The 16152-nt window shown below is 55.4% G+C and overlaps 8 protein-coding genes across 8 annotated transcripts in view; 5 read left to right on the top strand and 3 right to left on the bottom strand.

The window, feature by feature from the left end:
* Positions 1–275, top strand: part of CC84DRAFT_1108750 (HET-domain-containing protein) — a 3809-nt gene extending 3534 nt beyond the window's left edge. Inside the window, exon 5 of the mRNA XM_018175209.1 lies at positions 6–275. Within this exon, the coding sequence (XP_018042759.1) occupies positions 6–248 (243 nt within the window). The 3' untranslated portion in view covers positions 249–275. The remainder of the gene's footprint in view (positions 1–5) is intronic.
* Positions 276–572: 297 nt separating this feature from the next.
* On the top strand, positions 573–1760 carry CC84DRAFT_1159716 (short-chain dehydrogenase/ reductase-like protein). Its single transcript, XM_018177306.1, has one exon. The coding sequence runs from the start codon at positions 867–869 to the stop codon at positions 1659–1661; it is 795 nt and encodes a 264-aa protein (XP_018042760.1). The 5' UTR covers positions 573–866; the 3' UTR covers positions 1662–1760.
* Positions 1761–2271: 511 nt separating this feature from the next.
* CC84DRAFT_1159718 (SH3-domain-containing protein) lies at positions 2272–3130 on the top strand (the record flags this gene model as incomplete). Its single annotated transcript, XM_018177307.1, has 2 exons — positions 2272–2306; positions 2358–3130. Coding segments are annotated over 2 exons (686 nt in total), but the record flags the coding sequence as incomplete, so codon positions are not given.
* A 1201-nt stretch (positions 3131–4331) lies between these two features.
* On the top strand, positions 4332–5431 carry CC84DRAFT_1159719 (uncharacterized protein). The gene has a single exon (XM_018177308.1). The coding sequence runs from the start codon at positions 4351–4353 to the stop codon at positions 5266–5268; it is 918 nt and encodes a 305-aa protein (XP_018042762.1). The 5' UTR covers positions 4332–4350; the 3' UTR covers positions 5269–5431.
* Positions 5432–5540: 109 nt separating this feature from the next.
* On the top strand, positions 5541–7599 carry CC84DRAFT_1192594 (MFS general substrate transporter; the record flags this gene model as incomplete). Its single annotated transcript, XM_018181252.1, has 4 exons — positions 5541–6000; positions 6047–6166; positions 6228–7005; positions 7088–7599. The coding sequence occupies exons 1-4, from the start codon at positions 5773–5775 to the stop codon at positions 7597–7599; spliced, it is 1638 nt and encodes a 545-aa protein (XP_018042763.1). The 5' UTR covers positions 5541–5772.
* An 805-nt stretch (positions 7600–8404) lies between these two features.
* On the bottom strand, positions 8405–9242 carry CC84DRAFT_115358 (uncharacterized protein). The gene has a single exon (XM_018176849.1). It carries the CDS (start codon positions 9041–9043, stop codon positions 8594–8596), a length of 450 nt encoding a protein of 149 aa, XP_018042764.1. The 5' UTR covers positions 9044–9242; the 3' UTR covers positions 8405–8593.
* An 894-nt stretch (positions 9243–10136) lies between these two features.
* CC84DRAFT_1192595 (PAB-dependent poly(A)-specific ribonuclease subunit PAN2) lies at positions 10137–14045 on the bottom strand (the record flags this gene model as incomplete). Its single annotated transcript, XM_018181253.1, has 8 exons — positions 13931–14045; positions 13775–13849; positions 13687–13719; positions 13454–13638; positions 13272–13398; positions 12633–13225; positions 12172–12588; positions 10137–12123 (listed from the first exon to the last, which is right to left on the bottom strand). Exons 1-8 carry the CDS (start codon positions 13949–13951, stop codon positions 10137–10139), a joined length of 3438 nt encoding a protein of 1145 aa, XP_018042765.1. The 5' UTR covers positions 13952–14045.
* A 116-nt stretch (positions 14046–14161) lies between these two features.
* On the bottom strand, positions 14162–15871 carry CC84DRAFT_1135031 (uncharacterized protein). The gene is made up of 2 exons (XM_018176042.1): positions 15635–15871; positions 14162–15584 (listed from the first exon to the last, which is right to left on the bottom strand). Exons 1-2 carry the CDS (start codon positions 15783–15785, stop codon positions 14266–14268), a joined length of 1470 nt encoding a protein of 489 aa, XP_018042766.1. The 5' UTR covers positions 15786–15871; the 3' UTR covers positions 14162–14265.
* Between the last annotated feature and the right edge of the window lie 281 nt (positions 15872–16152).

Raw genomic sequence — 16152 nt, forward strand, 5'->3', positions numbered from 1 at the left:
GCAAGACGAAGCTCGGAGCAGACCATCCTTCCACGCTGACCAGCATGAACAACCTAGCTTTTACATGGAAATCACTCGGCCGGACTGTAAAAGCTATATATCTGATGCAGCAGTGTGTACAACGGCGTGAACAAGTGCTAGGAGCTAGTCACCCGCATTACTTGTCTTCCCTGCTAGTCCTAGAGCAATGGGAAGGAGAGCAGGCAGACATGGAGTTATTTAACAGATTCAAAGACATGCGCTTGTAAGTATCTACGAATATATATCATGTAAGCAAAGTTGTGGCGACAATTATAGTCTATAATGATCGTATCTAATTTAGAGGCTGTTGGGCGCACAGAGGTCGTCTATTAGCTTGGTCCATAGCACTACACTTTTACTATAAATAGTCTTCGCACGGGCACGTGGTCTTTATTCCAGCACGTAGGGCTAACCAGTAGGAAAGCCTAGCAGCCTGTTATAATCACACAGAATGACGGCAGGAAAACAAAGACGTCTGGCGGGACAGCAGAACCCCCGGGGTTAGAGGCTGACGCATCTCCGAACACAATTGCCGGGGCTTAAACCGTACACGTCATTGTAAACCCACATTGGAAGCAACGCCGGAGCTGTCGACACTTTCATCGCCGGAGCTGCGTGAAAACTAGGTATGAGGAGCGGAAAGGTGATGGCGCGAAGAAATTCGTTGTATTCGTGCTGATGTCTCATTCGTTGCATAATATCAAGATTAGCGTACGAAAGGTAGCTACCTCGCATTTATGTCGTATTTCGTGATGATGGCGCCACAGGTCTAGGATACGTGTATAAGAACTGAAAGATTCTCGCCCTCAGGATCACACCTCAAGGCTACGCCCGAGCAATCCACAATGTCTCTCCGGTACAACAAAGTCCTCATCATCGGCGCCACGTCAGGCATCGGCCTCGCCTACGCCGAGAAAGTGATTGAAGATGGTAAACAAGCCATCATCGTCGGCAGACGAAAGGAAAACCTCGATGAGTTCGTCTCCAAGCACGGCAGCGACAAAGCTTTCCCCATCGTCTTCGACATTACCGACCTCTCATCCATTCCGAAGTTCGCGGACGACGTAACAGAAGCGCACCCTGACCTAGACTGCGTCATCATCAACTCTGGCATCCAGCGCGGCTTCAACTTCGCAAAGCCCGAAACAGTCGACCTGGGAGTGCTCCAGCTCGAATTCACCACAAACTACATTTCCTACATCCACCTCACCAAAGCATTCCTCCCCTTTCTGCAGAAACAAGACAAAGAGACCGCACTAGCCTTCATGTCCTCCGGCCTCGCTCTCGTCCCATTGATCTCGCGGCCCAACTACTCGGCCACCAAGGCGGCGCTGCACCACTTTGTGCTGTCGCTTCGCGAGCAGCTCAAGGACGGGCCTGGGCAGATCAAGGTGGTGGAGATCTTCCCGCCGGCGGTGCAGACGGAGTTGCACGACGAGAAGCACCAGCCGGATATCAAGAATGGGCGGCAGATGGGGATGCCGCTGAAGGAGTTCACGGAGGATTCGTGGGCGAAGCTGGTTAAAGGGGATGAGCAGGTTCCGGTCGGATTTGTTGAAAAGGTATTTGAGAACTTTGAGGGCAAAAGGCAGGAGGTTTTTGCGTTTATGACGAAGCAGGTGAAGGAGGGGGGCCACTGAGTGGTGATCTGTGAAAGCAGAGACGCGGTGGGGAATCTACCTAGCGTTATCAGATGATGAAGCCTTGGATGATACCGAGGTACCAATTCCTCAAGCTCGTTCTCCCGACTTGCTCGCAAGTGATGAAAGCTGTTGTGGTTGATAGGACCGATGCGAGTTGGATGGGCTGTGGTCAGCCAGCGTGGATATACTCGGGTGTACAGGCAGGCACGACATGAGGGAAGTAGAGCCGGCACCTCAGTCTAAAGCAAGCCACGTGTTTGACAAGGGCAAGACTGTGGTTGGTGTTGCGCGTAAGTCGGGAAGACGGCGCGCAAGGTCCATCGGGTCGGGTGCCAGGGCCGTAGCATAGCCCCAACGCCTTTGGAAGTGGAGCGGGCCACCAGCAGCTGCGCCCCTGCTCTCAATACGAAAGTCCGCAACAGCGAAGCATCACCCCAACCTGTCCTCGACACCCAACCACGCCGCTCGCTATCCCCACACGAACGACACTTCGCCTTCGCCGGCTCTACCTTGGCCGTGCTATCGTTGTCGCGCGCATATACCCTTCTCCGCACCTGCTTTCATAATCTCGCAAGGCTCTCCAAGATGGCCGACGGCTTCAACAATGCCATGATCAACCGCTCGCTGCGGGCGATCAAGACTGTAAGCGACCCGCAGAAGGAGCGAACGCGCGCGCACTAATCAGCACGGCAGGAGCTCGAGTTCCTCGTTGACTCCAATGTCATCAGCCAGTCGCAGTACGACACCATGATCAACCAGCTCCCCGCGAGCGCCAACGCTGCGCGCGCCACACCTGCCGCTCCTGCTGCACAACTGTCCTCCCTCTCTATCAACGCGCCCGAGCCCGAGAAGAAGAGCACCAACGGCGTTGGCTACTACTCGAACAACGTCTCGAACGCACCTCCGCCCGCATACCCAACCCCACCCGCTGCTCCCGTTGGCCCGCCCGCTCTCTGCCACGCGACTGCCATGTACCAGTACAACGCACAGGACGCCGGTGACCTCGCTCTCATGCCCAACGACAAGATTGTCGTAACAGAGTACATGAACAACGAGTGGTGGAAGGGACGCAACGAGCGCACTGGTCAGGAGGGCATCTTCCCTGCCAGCTACGTGCGCCGCGAGGAGAAGGCCGTTGTGCCCGCTGCTGTGCAGCCGAGCAACTATGGCAACATGCCGCTGGATGTGTCCAACGGCTCGAACGGCGCCGTCGCTCAGAGCACGCCCGCGGAGCCGAGCAAGTTTGAGCAGGGCGGCAAGAAGTTTGGCAAGAAGCTGGGCAACGCCGCCGTCTTTGGAGCAGGTGCGACAATCGGAAGCAAGATTGTGAACGGTATATTCTAAGTTTTTGCAGGTGCGACAATTGGAAGCAACATTGTGAACAGCATTTTCTGAGAGTGCGGGTGCGACTGTTTTTGTTGGCATTGGGCTCATGTTACCCCTTCGAGTGTACTGGCGTTCAGGATGGGATTTTCCTTTGATGGATGGTATCAGGGAAGGCTAGGCTCAGCCAAGGATGATCAGACTCGTCAGAATGATTTCTTTTTCTTCCCTTCACCTCACCGTCTGGCTTCGTGGTTTGTTATGGTCTTGATATGGTTTACCTGATGCGAGTGCACGTTGCGCCTTCCCCAGGTTCCACACTCCTTCCCCAGTGCAAGAGTTCAGCTTCCAGACGCAGACCACCTCCCCCAAGACCGACTCAAGCTCCGCTCCTACACTCACTCCTTCGCATTTCCCCTAGTGACTCAAAGGCCTTTTCTTTATGTCTCTGCTCGCGGACTCGATCGCTCGCAGCGCAGCGACTCATGCATTGTCGTACGATCGCAACTTCCTCGACTGCTCCAAGAAGCATCACAACGCGCTTCTCAGGCCCTCGCATCTCAGAGCCTCTGTTCGCATGGCGGCATCCGCACACAGTATGCGGCATAATTTGCTACGTAACTGACTTAGCATATATCCAGAACCTTCACTTTGGCCCATTGAATGGCCATCTCCTCCGGGCTGTTCACACTACCAATGCAATCGTAGGCTAGCACAAGCGTTGTCGACAACCTGATTTTGAAATTATTTCTGCGTCGACCTGCCTCACTTCTGCACGATACCACTTCCGCTTTTGCCGGCCCCCGATCTTCCAACATCCCATTTCCCTGGCGCGGAGAGCACCACGTCCAGCATGCCCAGGTCAGGCTCTTACGGCACGCATCGAAAACATACCCGATCCAGTGCAGGCCCCACCAATTCAAACTCCCAGGTTCAGCGTCCGAGAGCTTCTACGGAGGTCATCAGAAGGCAAACAGGCACGGCAGCTGCTCGAGATGAGCAATCCAACAAGGATCAAATACGCCGAGTTCTCGCATACTACGCACATGCTATTGTTACGTTCCATACCTTTGGGATCCCGTTGTCGGCTGGATTAATGCTCGAGTACTACTACAACTCGTTGCTCCTCACTACGCCGCTCAGTCAATTGTCTCTGATTGTTGGCATACAGTGGCTTGGAATATTCGCGCTAGAATCTTTGGCAGGGTGTGCCTATACGTGGAAGCACTGGCGATGGATCTACTTGGCCGCGAGCCTCGTGCTCGTGCTTTGTCATGTAGTTATAGCGCGAGGTGCAAAGCCGTGGGGCCTCTCACTGGGTATGCACGCTCTCACCGGCCTCTGCCTGGGCTTCCTACGCAGCATGACCCTGGGATGCCTTGCATCGCACTACAACGGCAATGCTGCAGAGGTTTCAACGCAAAGTGGCGCTGCTGCTCTTCTCGGCGCTCTCGTGCACTCACTTGTGGCATGGGCATTCCTTCGTATAGACAACTACAAAGGGTTGGCATGGGCTCAATTCTACATCGTCTTGTTCACGCTTGCGCCCACTCTCGCATGCCTGTTCCCGGCCAGAGAACCGGAGAGCACTGAACACGATGCCTCAAAACACGACCGCCAGATCCCCAGACTTATGCACAGGAAGTCGACGAAGGCGATACAGTCATTGCCCGGCAAGTTTGACGTACAGAGAAATTTCGGTCTCGACATCATCGGCGATTGCCTGCTAATTGCGGGCTTGTTCCTCGTCTTCGCGTATATGGCCGTATGGCCGATCGCCTTTCCGCTCCTCCTATCCAGTCGACCTCTGTACGAATTTCCCGACTTCGCAGCATACTGGCTGATGGGCACATTTGGGGCCGGCGCTCTCACTGCAGCGTTTTTTGCCCGTCCATGGCCACGCCGGGCATTAGGAGTCGTCAACACCTTCACTGCAGCAGCCATCTTTGCGGGGTCTTTGCTGATCATTACCGCCTGGGTAGTCAACTTCTGGGTTTGGGGCATCATCGGCGTTTTATATGGCCTATGTCTAGGTCCTCTCCTCGCCCTGCACAGGAAGGTTTTCGACCTGATATGTAAATACTGGACGAATATGAGGCTCTTTCCGGATGGTCTGGGTATCGTCGCCTTTGGGGGCATCAGTGTCGTCGGGCTGCTGATAGAAAACCTAGGCAATGGCTCGGTTGCATTAACGGTGTCGGGAGTGGTCATGCTCTTGGGTGGGTGCTGTATGGCTGTTGGGCGGTGGTTGAAATATCCGACCAAGTACGTTGTCATCTGAGTTTGTACTTGTGGCCTGCATTCATCATCGATGGAACAAGGCCATGTTGGTCCTGGTCCTCTCGCATAATACTGCCACTTTCTTGACCTTGGATATACTTGCGTCACACGGTACGGCTGCTACATGCTATTGGAAGTAGTCATCACTATAACACCACTTAAGCCCGTCCAGATGGGCCGAAAGCAGGCCGCTGATGTTCATCTCCGCTAGCTTCGTGCAGTCAGCCCCCCTACTAACGAAATACGCTCCGGAAAAGCATCATTTCACCGCCTCAATTACCGCGTCGCAACAGATGTACCTTTTCCGATCCCGCTTACCAACCGCTAGTTTCCCTCCCGTCCTGCCGTCTCCGCGGCGCGGCGATCTCCTGCCCCACACAATGAACATCACAAATGCAGCTAGACCCCACGTCTACCCCCAGGTCAAAATGCGCGCTCCGCCGCCCCGGATATCGACCGCTGTGCGCTCTTGGCTGCGATCCAGGTTGGTGGTATCCGCACTGCAATGGCATCCCACGATGGATACGCCATTGATCCAAAGAAAAACCATCCGTCGGCGATAGATCATGTCGCGGAGATTGTAGAGGCACAGCAGCCGTCCAGCGCGCTGGACGAAAAAGATGCGGAGATCGTTAAGGAGGCGCAGGACCAGGAAGTGAAGCAGGAGCTGCCGTTCTCAAAGGCGAGGGCGATTGCGCTTGTTATTACGGTAACAGCTGCTTCGTTTCTGAATGTGAGTTTGGAGGGCGAATTGTGAGCTGGGACGCTGACAAGTACAGACTTTGGGCGTGCAGAGCTCGGTTATCATTCTGCCGACCATCGGCAAAGCGCTCAACATCCCGGATTCGCGACAGCAGTGGATTGTATCGGCGTATAGTCTGACGTTTAGTTGTTTTCTGGTAGATTAGCCTCCCTTCCATGCATACTTGAGCACGACGTATTCTAACAAGACTGGTCTAGTTGCTCTGGGGCCGCCTCGCAGATGTCTACGGCAAGAAGATTATCTTCGTATGGGGCTCCATATGGGTGACGCTGACGTCTCTCCTCGTCCCTGTCATTCCCAACGAAATCGGCTTCGACATCTTCCGCGGGTTGCAGGGCCTCGGCGCCGCTGCTATGGTTCCCACTGCAATCGGCATCCTGGGGACGACCTTCCCGCCTGGGAAGGCGAAGAACTACGCCTTCTCATGCTACGGGGGCGGCGCGCCGCTCGGTGGTGTCTTTGGAAACATCTTTGGCGGCGTGCTGGGCCAGTATCTGGAGTGGAAATGGGTGTTTTGGATCTTTGGGATCCTCACTGCTATTGTTACTGTGGCTGCTATCTTCGTCATCCCGCCGCCGCCTGTGAAGCGCGAGCCCCAGCTCTCCAAGATGGTAGACTGGATCGGCGGCACCATCGTCACCATCGGGCTGATCATCCTGCTCTTCGCGCTGTCCGAAGGTAACGTAGTAGGCTGGTCCACGCCGTGGGTGGGCACGCTCATCGGAGTATCCATCCTCCTACTCGTCGCGTTCGGCTTCTGGCAGCACTATCTCGAGACGAAGACGGACCGCAGACCGCTGATGAAGATCTCCATCTTCAAGAACACGCGGTTCGCTGCGGCGAACATGATTATGCTGATGTTCTTCACGTCGTTCAATAACTTCCTTATCTACGCGACGTACTGGTTCCAGGACTACCAGGGCTTGTCCATCATCCAGACGACGCTGCGCTTCGTGCCCATGGGTGTGACTGGCGGTACGTCCCCGCCTCCTCTTTCTCTTTCTTCTTTCTTTCTTCCTTCCTGCATCTAGCCAGAACAAACGCTGACGATAAACAGTACTCGTAGCAATCGTAACATCCCAACTCCTCTCCCGCCTCCCAGGCTCCCTAATCCTCTCCTTCGGCACCATATGCATCTCCCTCGCCTCGCTCCTCTTCGCGCTGCCCCTCCCCACCACAACAACCTATTGGGCCTACGGGTTCCCCGCGATGATCCTTTCCGTCTTCGGCGCAGACACACTCTTCCCGACTCTGACCCTCTTCGTCGCAAAGTCGCTCCCCGCGGAGGACCAAGCGCTCGGCGGCGGGTTGGTGAATATGGTGGGGCAGTTTGGGAGAGCGTTTGGGCTCGCGATTGCGACGGCGTTGCAGACGGGTGTTATGGCGAAGGAGCGCGGTGTGGATGTGGATCAAATTGGGAGAGGTGAGGTTGGCGGTGGGAAGGGGGATGCGGCGTTGAAGACGGGAATAAGGAGTGTGGCGTGGTTTGATTTTGGGATGGGGTTGTGTGCGTTGGGGATTGTGGTTGTAGTGTTTAGGGGGGCGGGAAGGGTGGGGGGAAAGCATTGATGGAGGGGTGAAGAGAGAAGGGATAGACGGTGATGATAATGATGATGGTGGTACATAGGCACCTTCCTCAAGCAAAGTGACACCCCCATAGAGACCATGCGTAGTGCATTTTAGAATCACCCCAGCCAACACAGATAGGCTTCGAAACTCAGTTTTGGTCGAAGATCGCAGGTACAGCGGGGAGAGTATGGCGCAAGAATGAGAGTGCAATTTATACACCGCTGCCTGAGACCTCAAGCCGATCGTCATCAGACCAGACAAGGCGTTCCATTCTTCCACGGGAAAGTAAGAGCAGACAGATCCTGTCATGGGACATGTGGATGTTGAATATTAGATACAAAGCCCCACCCCACCCATCAAGTCCTTCCCCGACGAGGTTTGGACACCCAGACAAGGAAGGCATACAATCATCAGCTGTAGGTGTTCAGTTGGGACACACCAAGGTACTGTGAAGAACAGAAAGCAGGTAGATGAGGCAGTATTTATACCCCGCCTCTATCATAGGCAGGATCTCAGCGCAGTGATGGCGGCAAGCATCGTCATGAAAATGAGGGCCCACGCGGCCACGAAAGGATGTGGTGACTAGGTTGGAACTGCAGGGCACGGAGGCGGACATGGCCGCAGAGTACCAGCTCTTCTATACACCCAGGAACTGGCACATGGCCTTTGGCCATGCGGGTTTTAGTCGAGCGAACTCAGGAGGTGTGTGAAGAGCAGAATGTGGCAGGTGAGGCTGTCTTCATGCGTGCCCTCCATCCGAAGGGGTGTTTCAGGATGGATGACAACGACGATGCTCACCATATCGCGAGCTCGCATAGCCGTAAGTTGCGATGGAAATGGATGCAAGATACGCCGCACAGAAGCAGCCGTAGGGCATCTACGCACGAACTCCCAGATTCCCAGGAAGGGAAGCACATGCGACCCTTATTCGCGTCTTTTAGTCGAGCGAGCTCGAAGGAAGCGTTCAGGACAACAGAGATGGTGGGAGCCATATCTAATAGTATTCCGAGCCTGCATCAGGGACGTTGTTGGTGATGGTGCTCACCATAATATCGCACATGCACCCGTCTAAGGAAGTCTTTTGATGACGATTTTGGTCGGCCGGAACCGATCCGCCCCACGAAACAGACGCGCTGCTGTCTTTGAACACCAGAAGCACGTCAAGACGAGCCGTGGAACTTTCTTGTCGAGTAACCTCGAAGTAGTGTGAAGACCAATAGACGTTGGTGCATGGATTGATGGCGACGATGCTCATCGCGGTGATGTGCATACATATGCCTGTCTCCGCGACTTGAAATGGCGTTACTCTGGGCCGGCAGGGCAAGCCCACCATACACGAGAGTGCACTTGTCTTTGAGCCTTCCGTCATTTTGGGGCGAGCAAGATCGAGAGCACTGTGACGAGAAGGTAGAAAGCGTGAGGGAGGTCCATTCATACCTCTCATCCCTTCTAGCGCACTATCATGTTACGGCCATGCAACGATCCTCGGCACCTTCTTCCACACACGAGGTTGATACGATGTCAGATGATAAGGGAGCAAGCCTCCGCTGTCAAACTGCCGAAGGTCGTTTTGTCTTATTGGACACAAGTAGTCAGGCAGTCTCCATGATTTAGCAACCCTACACTTTAAACAGCAAAGCAGATCTCCGTGATCCGAGAGGGAAACTTGAGATCAGGGGACAAGCCCATGACTTCCCTGTACATCCACGTTTAGATAAAAGAAAACGCCCATAAGCAGGTGCCTAAGGATCTTTTAGTTGACAAAGTTGAGAGCTTGTGCCGAAACTGTGGACGGCAAAATCTGTCGTTTTCATATCCCTCCTCGTCCAACATCATATTACAAATGGTACTGATCATCACGGTCAATGCCATACCAATCGCATCAGATCAGAACGCGTTCACACGGTCGGCATGGCATCCTATTAGACACAGGCAGTCTCCCATCGATAGCGATCCTAAGCAGGCGGGTAGTCCACATGCCTTTAGGTTCGTTAACTTTTTAGGAGGAGGACAAGCCCATGTCGGGGTCCTGGATTGCTCCACAATCAAGCAAGCTTAAAGAAGTGTGCAGAACTAGATGTACGCCTTCATTGAAGCATGTATGCCTCTCTTCTTCCATAGTGCCCCAGAACTTCACAGCCCATTGACGATACACCTCACCACCATTATGCGTCCGAGGAACATCTCCAATAATGAGCAAGTCACATAACACAAAACTGCCGTGGAAAGTAGGCGATGTGGTTTTGGACACGAGGAGTCTCCCGTGGCGCTATCGTGGATTGATTTTGAGGCCGCCGACGGTCTCACATGATTTACTGGAACTGTTGTTTTTAAAGCCACAGGTTAGTCGAACAAGCTCGAAGAAGTGTGAAGAGAAAGCGTAGAGGGCGAAAGCGGCTGTTTTCATAGCGCAGCTCTTCCGCAGCCACCCGTTACGCTGGCAAGACGATGCTCGTCACCACTGTCACCTCGCTCAGAGTATATGAATAGGATTCCTTGCCTGACTGACTACGCTACCCGCCCCACGGCCTCGCATCCTAGCTGCCTGGCCCACGCATTGGACTCCTGAACCCCACCCTCCCAAACGCACCCTGCTTCTTCGGCGTCGTCAAGCCACCCGCTACCTCCTCCCCACTTATCGCGCCCCCACTAACCCCTGCACTCTCACTCCCCTTCTTCCCATGCCCATACGTCGCCTGCGCGCCCCCCGGCGCCCTAAACCCAACCTCCCTCCCGGTTGAGTAAATATCATTCAACATGCCCTCCAAAACCCCCGCATCCACAAACTCCTCATACTTCCTCCACAGCTTCAGCGCCGTCACCGCATCCTCTACACTATCATGCATACCGCCCTGGATGTCCTCTCTAAGGACACACCACGCGAGGAACTTGAGGTTGAGCTTTCGGTGTAGCTGCGGCTTGAAGAAGAGATCGACGGTGTCCACAACCTGGGCGCGGGGCACATGAATGTTGATGGTGCGGAAATCATTGGCGAGGGAGTGCCCGATGAAGGTGCAGCCGGCGTTGAGCAGGATCCAGAGTTTTTTGTAGGCGTGCTTGAGGGAGACGAGGGCGTGCGGGCTGGTCTCGCGGTTCAGATCGCCTGGCGAAATCCCGCTCCACGCGGTAAGATAGTCGACCACAGGCTCGGAGACGGCGATGTAGTCGTCGATGAAGGGGAGGCCTGCGTTTTCCCCTTCGCCACGACACACGGAGACGCGCGCCAGCCCTTTGCGGTCGGGCCGGATAGTTTCGCGTGTGCCGTCGGCTTTCATTTCGATCTCTTCGGACTGGAGGCGGATAAATTCGGCGTCGATGGCGACGGGGAAGGAGGGGCGGGGGGTTTCGCTGGCGGGGTCGAGGAGCTTGAACGAGGTTGAGGGAGGAGCCGGGTTCGCGGACCACCAACGGTAGAGGATCGAGGTGTCGAGGATATCTTTCCAGCCGTCATCGATCTTGCCGCGGGCTGTCTTGAGCTGGTATGTGAGGACGCTGGGGAGTTTCCAGCTGGGTTCGAAGCGAAGGGCTTCTTCCTTTGGGATTGGACGCACGAGGAAGTCGTTGAAGAGGTGCCACTTGTCTTCTGTGGCTTCGGTGGCCTCGCGGTTGGAGGGCGTCGTATTGATGGTTGCTACAAGATGGGGCTTCTGGTGCTCCCCGCTGTTGATGTCTGCAACCACACCGACGAGCTCGTACACGAGGATATCGAAGACGCCGCGCTGGAGGTGCAATTTCAAATCCTGGCCCTCGAAGCAGTAGAATTGGCCTTGATCTACTATGATCCCGATTTCCTGCGGAAGCCAGTTGGGTATCGACCAGAGGAGCTTAGCTTCGTGGCTTTGGATGGCCGCGTTGAGCATAAGCACGCCGGGTATCGACTGGATGGTTTTTCGCTGCACCATCTGCTGATAACGGTTGCACTTTGTGCACCATCCCTTCATCTGGTCCTGACGCTCCACGCTACTCTTCAAAATCTGGGAGAAGGTAGGCCGTGGGCCTCGAGCGTTCTTCATGACATGTTTTGCCGGATACACGAGCTCATTGACAAAGGTCCTACCACCTCTAATGGTCTCATTGCTGCATTGCGCGCATCTCATACTTGCACGTGCCTGCGTTTCTAGCACCTGGTCCATGAGCGATGATCCACCAGCACCTCCGAGCATCTGGCGAAATTCCTCGGAGATCTTGTCCAGGATAAAGCGGTTGAAGGCCTGGATCATGCTGGTGAGTGCGACGTTCGGAGCAAACTCCTCCAGTAGATTCAGCGACACTGCGTTTGACAGCCCGCTGAATGTTTTGAGAAAGTTGGATGCCTGGCAATTCAGCCCCGCGGCCTTCTCGAGCATATCAATAAGGAAGCCCAGCTCGCAAAGCAGACATGACTCGTACAGACAAGGCGAAGCAGTATGGCGGAGAGCCAGATTGCGGACTAATGGGGTGAATCGTAATAATTGCAGCAGGGGATTAGCATACGAGTTTGTGATGTGGGTCTCTAGACCAGAATAAGGGGTTTGGTTATAGTATCTGGGGATGGGATTAGCAAAGTCGATGTGCAGGCGATGGCTTACTGACGCAAAGTCGAAATCGTCGACACCGAATCTGCTGTACTTGATCTCCACGTTGCCGTACATTGCTGGCACATCCTTCCGCGTCACATCGTCAAGATGCATATCGGTCAGCGTCTCCATGGTCTCTACTGTCTTCGCCTCCATTTCACCCAACGACTGGGCCGCACGCGCTTTTTCACTCAGAAATTTAGGTGCCGTCAGAGACTCTGGCCCTCTGTCTGACTGCCGGGTATCCTCGACTTGATACCGCCGCTTCGTTTTGGGGTTCTTTGCGAAGAAGCCCATGTCTGTCCGTGTCATGCTGCTGAGAATCGCCGGATCAATTTTAGGCGGCGGCGCGCCGACCTCGAAGAGCATATGACTTGGCCAGCCAGAAAGAAGGTGTTCCTTGTAGTACGGCATGCCGACCGTATTCAGGGGCCTGTCATGGTCAGCTGGGTCGGCGCCAAGTGCGTTGGTACCTACGTTTCTAAAGACCAATCCATGGCCGGTGGCGGTACAACTGCATCCGCAAACTCGGTGGGATTACTGTACTCTGGAAAATGGACCTTGGAGGGCGATCCCCACAGATGAAGGTGAGCATTGGAGTCGGAAAGTACAAAGGCCTCGCTCGACGGCGCCATCTCCAACCCTGTGAGGTACGCGTCGTACATGTTGAGCTGGCGCAAGTTGGCCGAGTCCGGGTTCATGAGGTCGATAACCTGCATCTGGCCGGCTTGCGAAGCAATGATGGCGGTGGTCGACATGCGCGGGTGCATGCGCACGAAAGCGGCGCCGGTGTGGAATGGAATGGGGGGAAGCTGCTTGAGCGTCTTGAGAGAAAAGACATGAGTGAAAGGATCTAGCATGAAGCCAAACTGCTGTCTCGGTGACCAGCCGCATGTAGCGAGAAAGTCGCCCTTAGCGTCCATGTCGCTGATGCTGCCGGTGTGTCCATCGAAGATCTTGACGACAGAGAGCGAGCCAGAGTCTAGGATGTGTATGCCGCCGTTGTTGGTGGCAGCGCATATGTATCCGCCTGCGCGTTTCATGATGGTGTATTGGGCGTCGGCGACGAGCTGCGACTGTCAGCAGGATTCCAAGACGCTGGAGCAAGAGGTTTACCGTGTCGACAATGGTGCCCTTCTCCACGTCCACCTTGAACATCTTCTCCTGGCATCCCGCTACCAGTATCTCCCTCGTGCCCTTGGAGGTGAAGTTCATGCATCGGAGCTCCGTGAAGTCGGCGTTTCTGGCAGCATATCGTTAGCGACCCGTCCTGCTAAAAGCAGCCAGTCCCGACGTACGTCAAATGCCATTGCGTGAGGCCGCGCCGGGTGGCATAGTGCACGCTATGCTCTGAGACGGAGAGGACGCCTTTGTCGGTAAAGAGCAATTGCTTGACGGCACCGACGGTGCCTTCGGCGGGCGCATGGCCGCGGTACGAAGTGTAGCGTTCGAGGGTGGCTCCGAAGAAGGAGGTAATGCGGCCCTTTCATACATCAGCCAACGCGTTGGTGGTGCTGGGCAGGCAGCTCACGTAGTTGTTCCCGGTCCAGAGCAGCTCTTGCAACTGCGCCGCGTTCAATAAGCATGGTCCTAGCGATGCGCTGTCATGGGAGGGTCACCGTATCGAAGGCGAAGGTAGCTACGGGCGTCGCAGGCTGGTGCGGGCCGTGTGGAGGCAGCTGGACGATGGCGAGCTGCTGAATGTTAGCCGCTGCTGCATGTCGTCGAGACGGATGCAAGCCAGCCAAGGCTCCGGGAGAGTTGCAGGCGCTCACCTCGTCCCAATCGGCCTCCATGGTGACAGCGCGTTCACCGGCTCTCTATTCGCACTGCGCGACTCCAGCATGCCTCGCCCAAACGCGTCATGGCTCGTCGCGCGTGGGGTGGTGTTGGTGGATGCGGGATGCTGCCGGAGCTCAAACACGCGGAGCGGGTCGCGCTTGATTGGCGGGGCAGACAAAGCTCCGCCAGCGCGCACACTCTCCACAGAATCGACATGGCAAATGACAGCGTCTGATAGTACGACTGCGAAGGCTCTACCCTCTGTGAAGAGTAGCGCAGGACTGTACATAACACAGCTAAAGTACATAATAGATACAAGTGTCGAGACTCAGTTCAACCGGCTTTCGGTCCCCTTCAGCGCTTCAATGTCGTCGATCTCCTTGACCGCTTCCGTGGTCAATATGTAAGGAGAATCGTCATCCACGCACACGCTGTCTTCAATCCTCATGCCTATGCCCCGCGCCCAAGCTGGCCATCGCTCGTCATCTGGTACGTAGATGCCAGGCTCGACTGTCACGCACATGCCTTTCTCAAAGGCCTTTCCCCTTGTCAAGCCCGGGCTGTCATGCACATCCAAACCAACATAGTGGCCCACATGATGCGGGAACAATTTCTCGATGGCGTCGTTGGACATGTCGAAGCCGAGGTCCGTGAGTCCGTCTGCCAGCGTCCGCGATGCGATCCTGTGGAGGCGGTCTAGCGTGAGCTGAGAAGAGACGGTGCATAGCGACACGCAGCTTCTCTGCACATTCAAGAGCACCTGGTAGAGATCCTTTTGCGCGGGGTTGAACTTTCCACTGACAGGCCACGTCCGTGATATGTCCGTGATGTAACCTCCATACTCGGCACCAGCGTCCACGAGCACAAGCTCGTCGGGTTTGAGCGGCATATCGTTGGTGACGTAGTGTATCGTGTTGGCGTTGATGCCACCCGCGACCACGGGGACGTACGCTGGGCCATCACAGCCGTCCTGCTTGAACCAGTAGTCCAAAAAGGCATCAAGGTCTTTCTCCGCAGTCCACGTCTGCCGCATCGCGTCTGTGATGGCGCGCCCAGAATGCTGTCCCGCTTTCCGCATGTTCTTGAGCTCGGCCTCGCTCTTGATGACCCGCAGCTCGTTCAAGTATGCCCTAAGCGGCTTGATCTTCTTCTCTGATTCTCGGAACACAGTCACGATGCCGCCCGTCCGCGAGGGCTCTGCACCAGACAAGTATCTCGATAGCAGGTTTCTGTTTATCCGGTTGTTGGGCAGGTCTGTGTATACCTGCTCCGCGCGCTTCAGCACCTCGGGCAGGATCTTGGGCAGGTTGTTGATGTCGCCCGTGGTGTCGGCGTTGAAGACGTCTTCGGCGGCTTGTATGCCGGATCGTGACCCCTCCCATTGCTCGAGTTTGGGGTCCTTGGGACGGACGTAGAGGTGGAAGTTGTGCTCGTCGTCGTCGATCTTTTCGATAATGGCAAGGGCGTCCGGTTCGTTGAAGCCTGTCAAGTACAGGAAATCAGGATCTTGGTGGAACTTGTAGAAGACAGCGCCCGAGCGGTACTTGACGTCGGAGGCGGCGAGCACGGCAATGGAGCCCTTTGGGAGCGCCTTCGCAAGCCTGGCCCGCCGGTCGTAGTACTCTTGCGCGGTGATACCGGGGGTGACTGCATGCCTGTTAGACCTGATTCACACAGAAAGGGCGCAGCGGTCGTACTTTCCCCAGGCTTCAGCAGGTGCGGGTGCGTCTCATGAAGCGGCTGCCCGAAGCGCAACTCGGCGGCCGACACGCTCAATGGCCTCCTCAGAGATGCGCCGCGCCATCTTGACCGTGCTACAGGCCGCAGTATCCGGACCGAGCAGTTCATCTCAAGGCATGCGACGAAAGCGACAAGGAAGAGCTCCAGCCAATGCGCGCGAAGATGATCCGCGGCTTCGTTGATTGTTATCGATAGCGCAAGTGGCACCACTACGCGCTGTGGCCATCACTTGCTGTGACCGCACTTGATGCACGCGCTGATTCCTCTCGTTGAGCTACCGTAAGGTCATGTCAGAGTCTTTGCCATATCACATGTGGACCGTAGTTGATTGGCCCTGCAGTGTTCTTAGACCAAGAGTGGTGTTCTGAGGCACCTGCGGATCCGTTACACTGCAGCTGCCTCAGCAAATGATGTCTGCCTGGCAAACACGCATATATCCATACTCTTGCAAACTTCACACATCCATCCACCGTTC

Source organism: Paraphaeosphaeria sporulosa (genome assembly GCF_001642045.1).
Source record: "Paraphaeosphaeria sporulosa strain AP3s5-JAC2a unplaced genomic scaffold CC84scaffold_1, whole genome shotgun sequence".
Taxonomy (NCBI): domain Eukaryota; kingdom Fungi; phylum Ascomycota; class Dothideomycetes; order Pleosporales; family Didymosphaeriaceae; genus Paraphaeosphaeria; species Paraphaeosphaeria sporulosa.

What these genes read in the sequence shown, in the direction of transcription:
- CC84DRAFT_1159716 (XM_018177306.1), top strand. Translation starts at nt 867, where the DNA reads ATGTCTCTCCGGTACAACAAAGTCCTCATCATCGGCGCCACGTCAGGC.
- CC84DRAFT_1135031 (XM_018176042.1), bottom strand. Translation starts at nt 15,785, where the DNA reads ATGAACTGCTCGGTCCGGATACTGCGGCCTGTAGCACGGTCAAGATGG. An exon ending in CCTGCTGAAGCCTGGGGAAA is followed by an intron (nt 15,585 to 15,634) that starts GTACGACCGCTG and finishes ACAGGCATGCAG; the next exon opens with TCACCCCCGGTATCACCGCG.
- CC84DRAFT_115358 (XM_018176849.1), bottom strand. Translation starts at nt 9,043, where the DNA reads ATGAGAGGTATGAATGGACCTCCCTCACGCTTTCTACCTTCTCGTCAC.
- CC84DRAFT_1159719 (XM_018177308.1), top strand. Translation starts at nt 4,351, where the DNA reads ATGACCCTGGGATGCCTTGCATCGCACTACAACGGCAATGCTGCAGAG.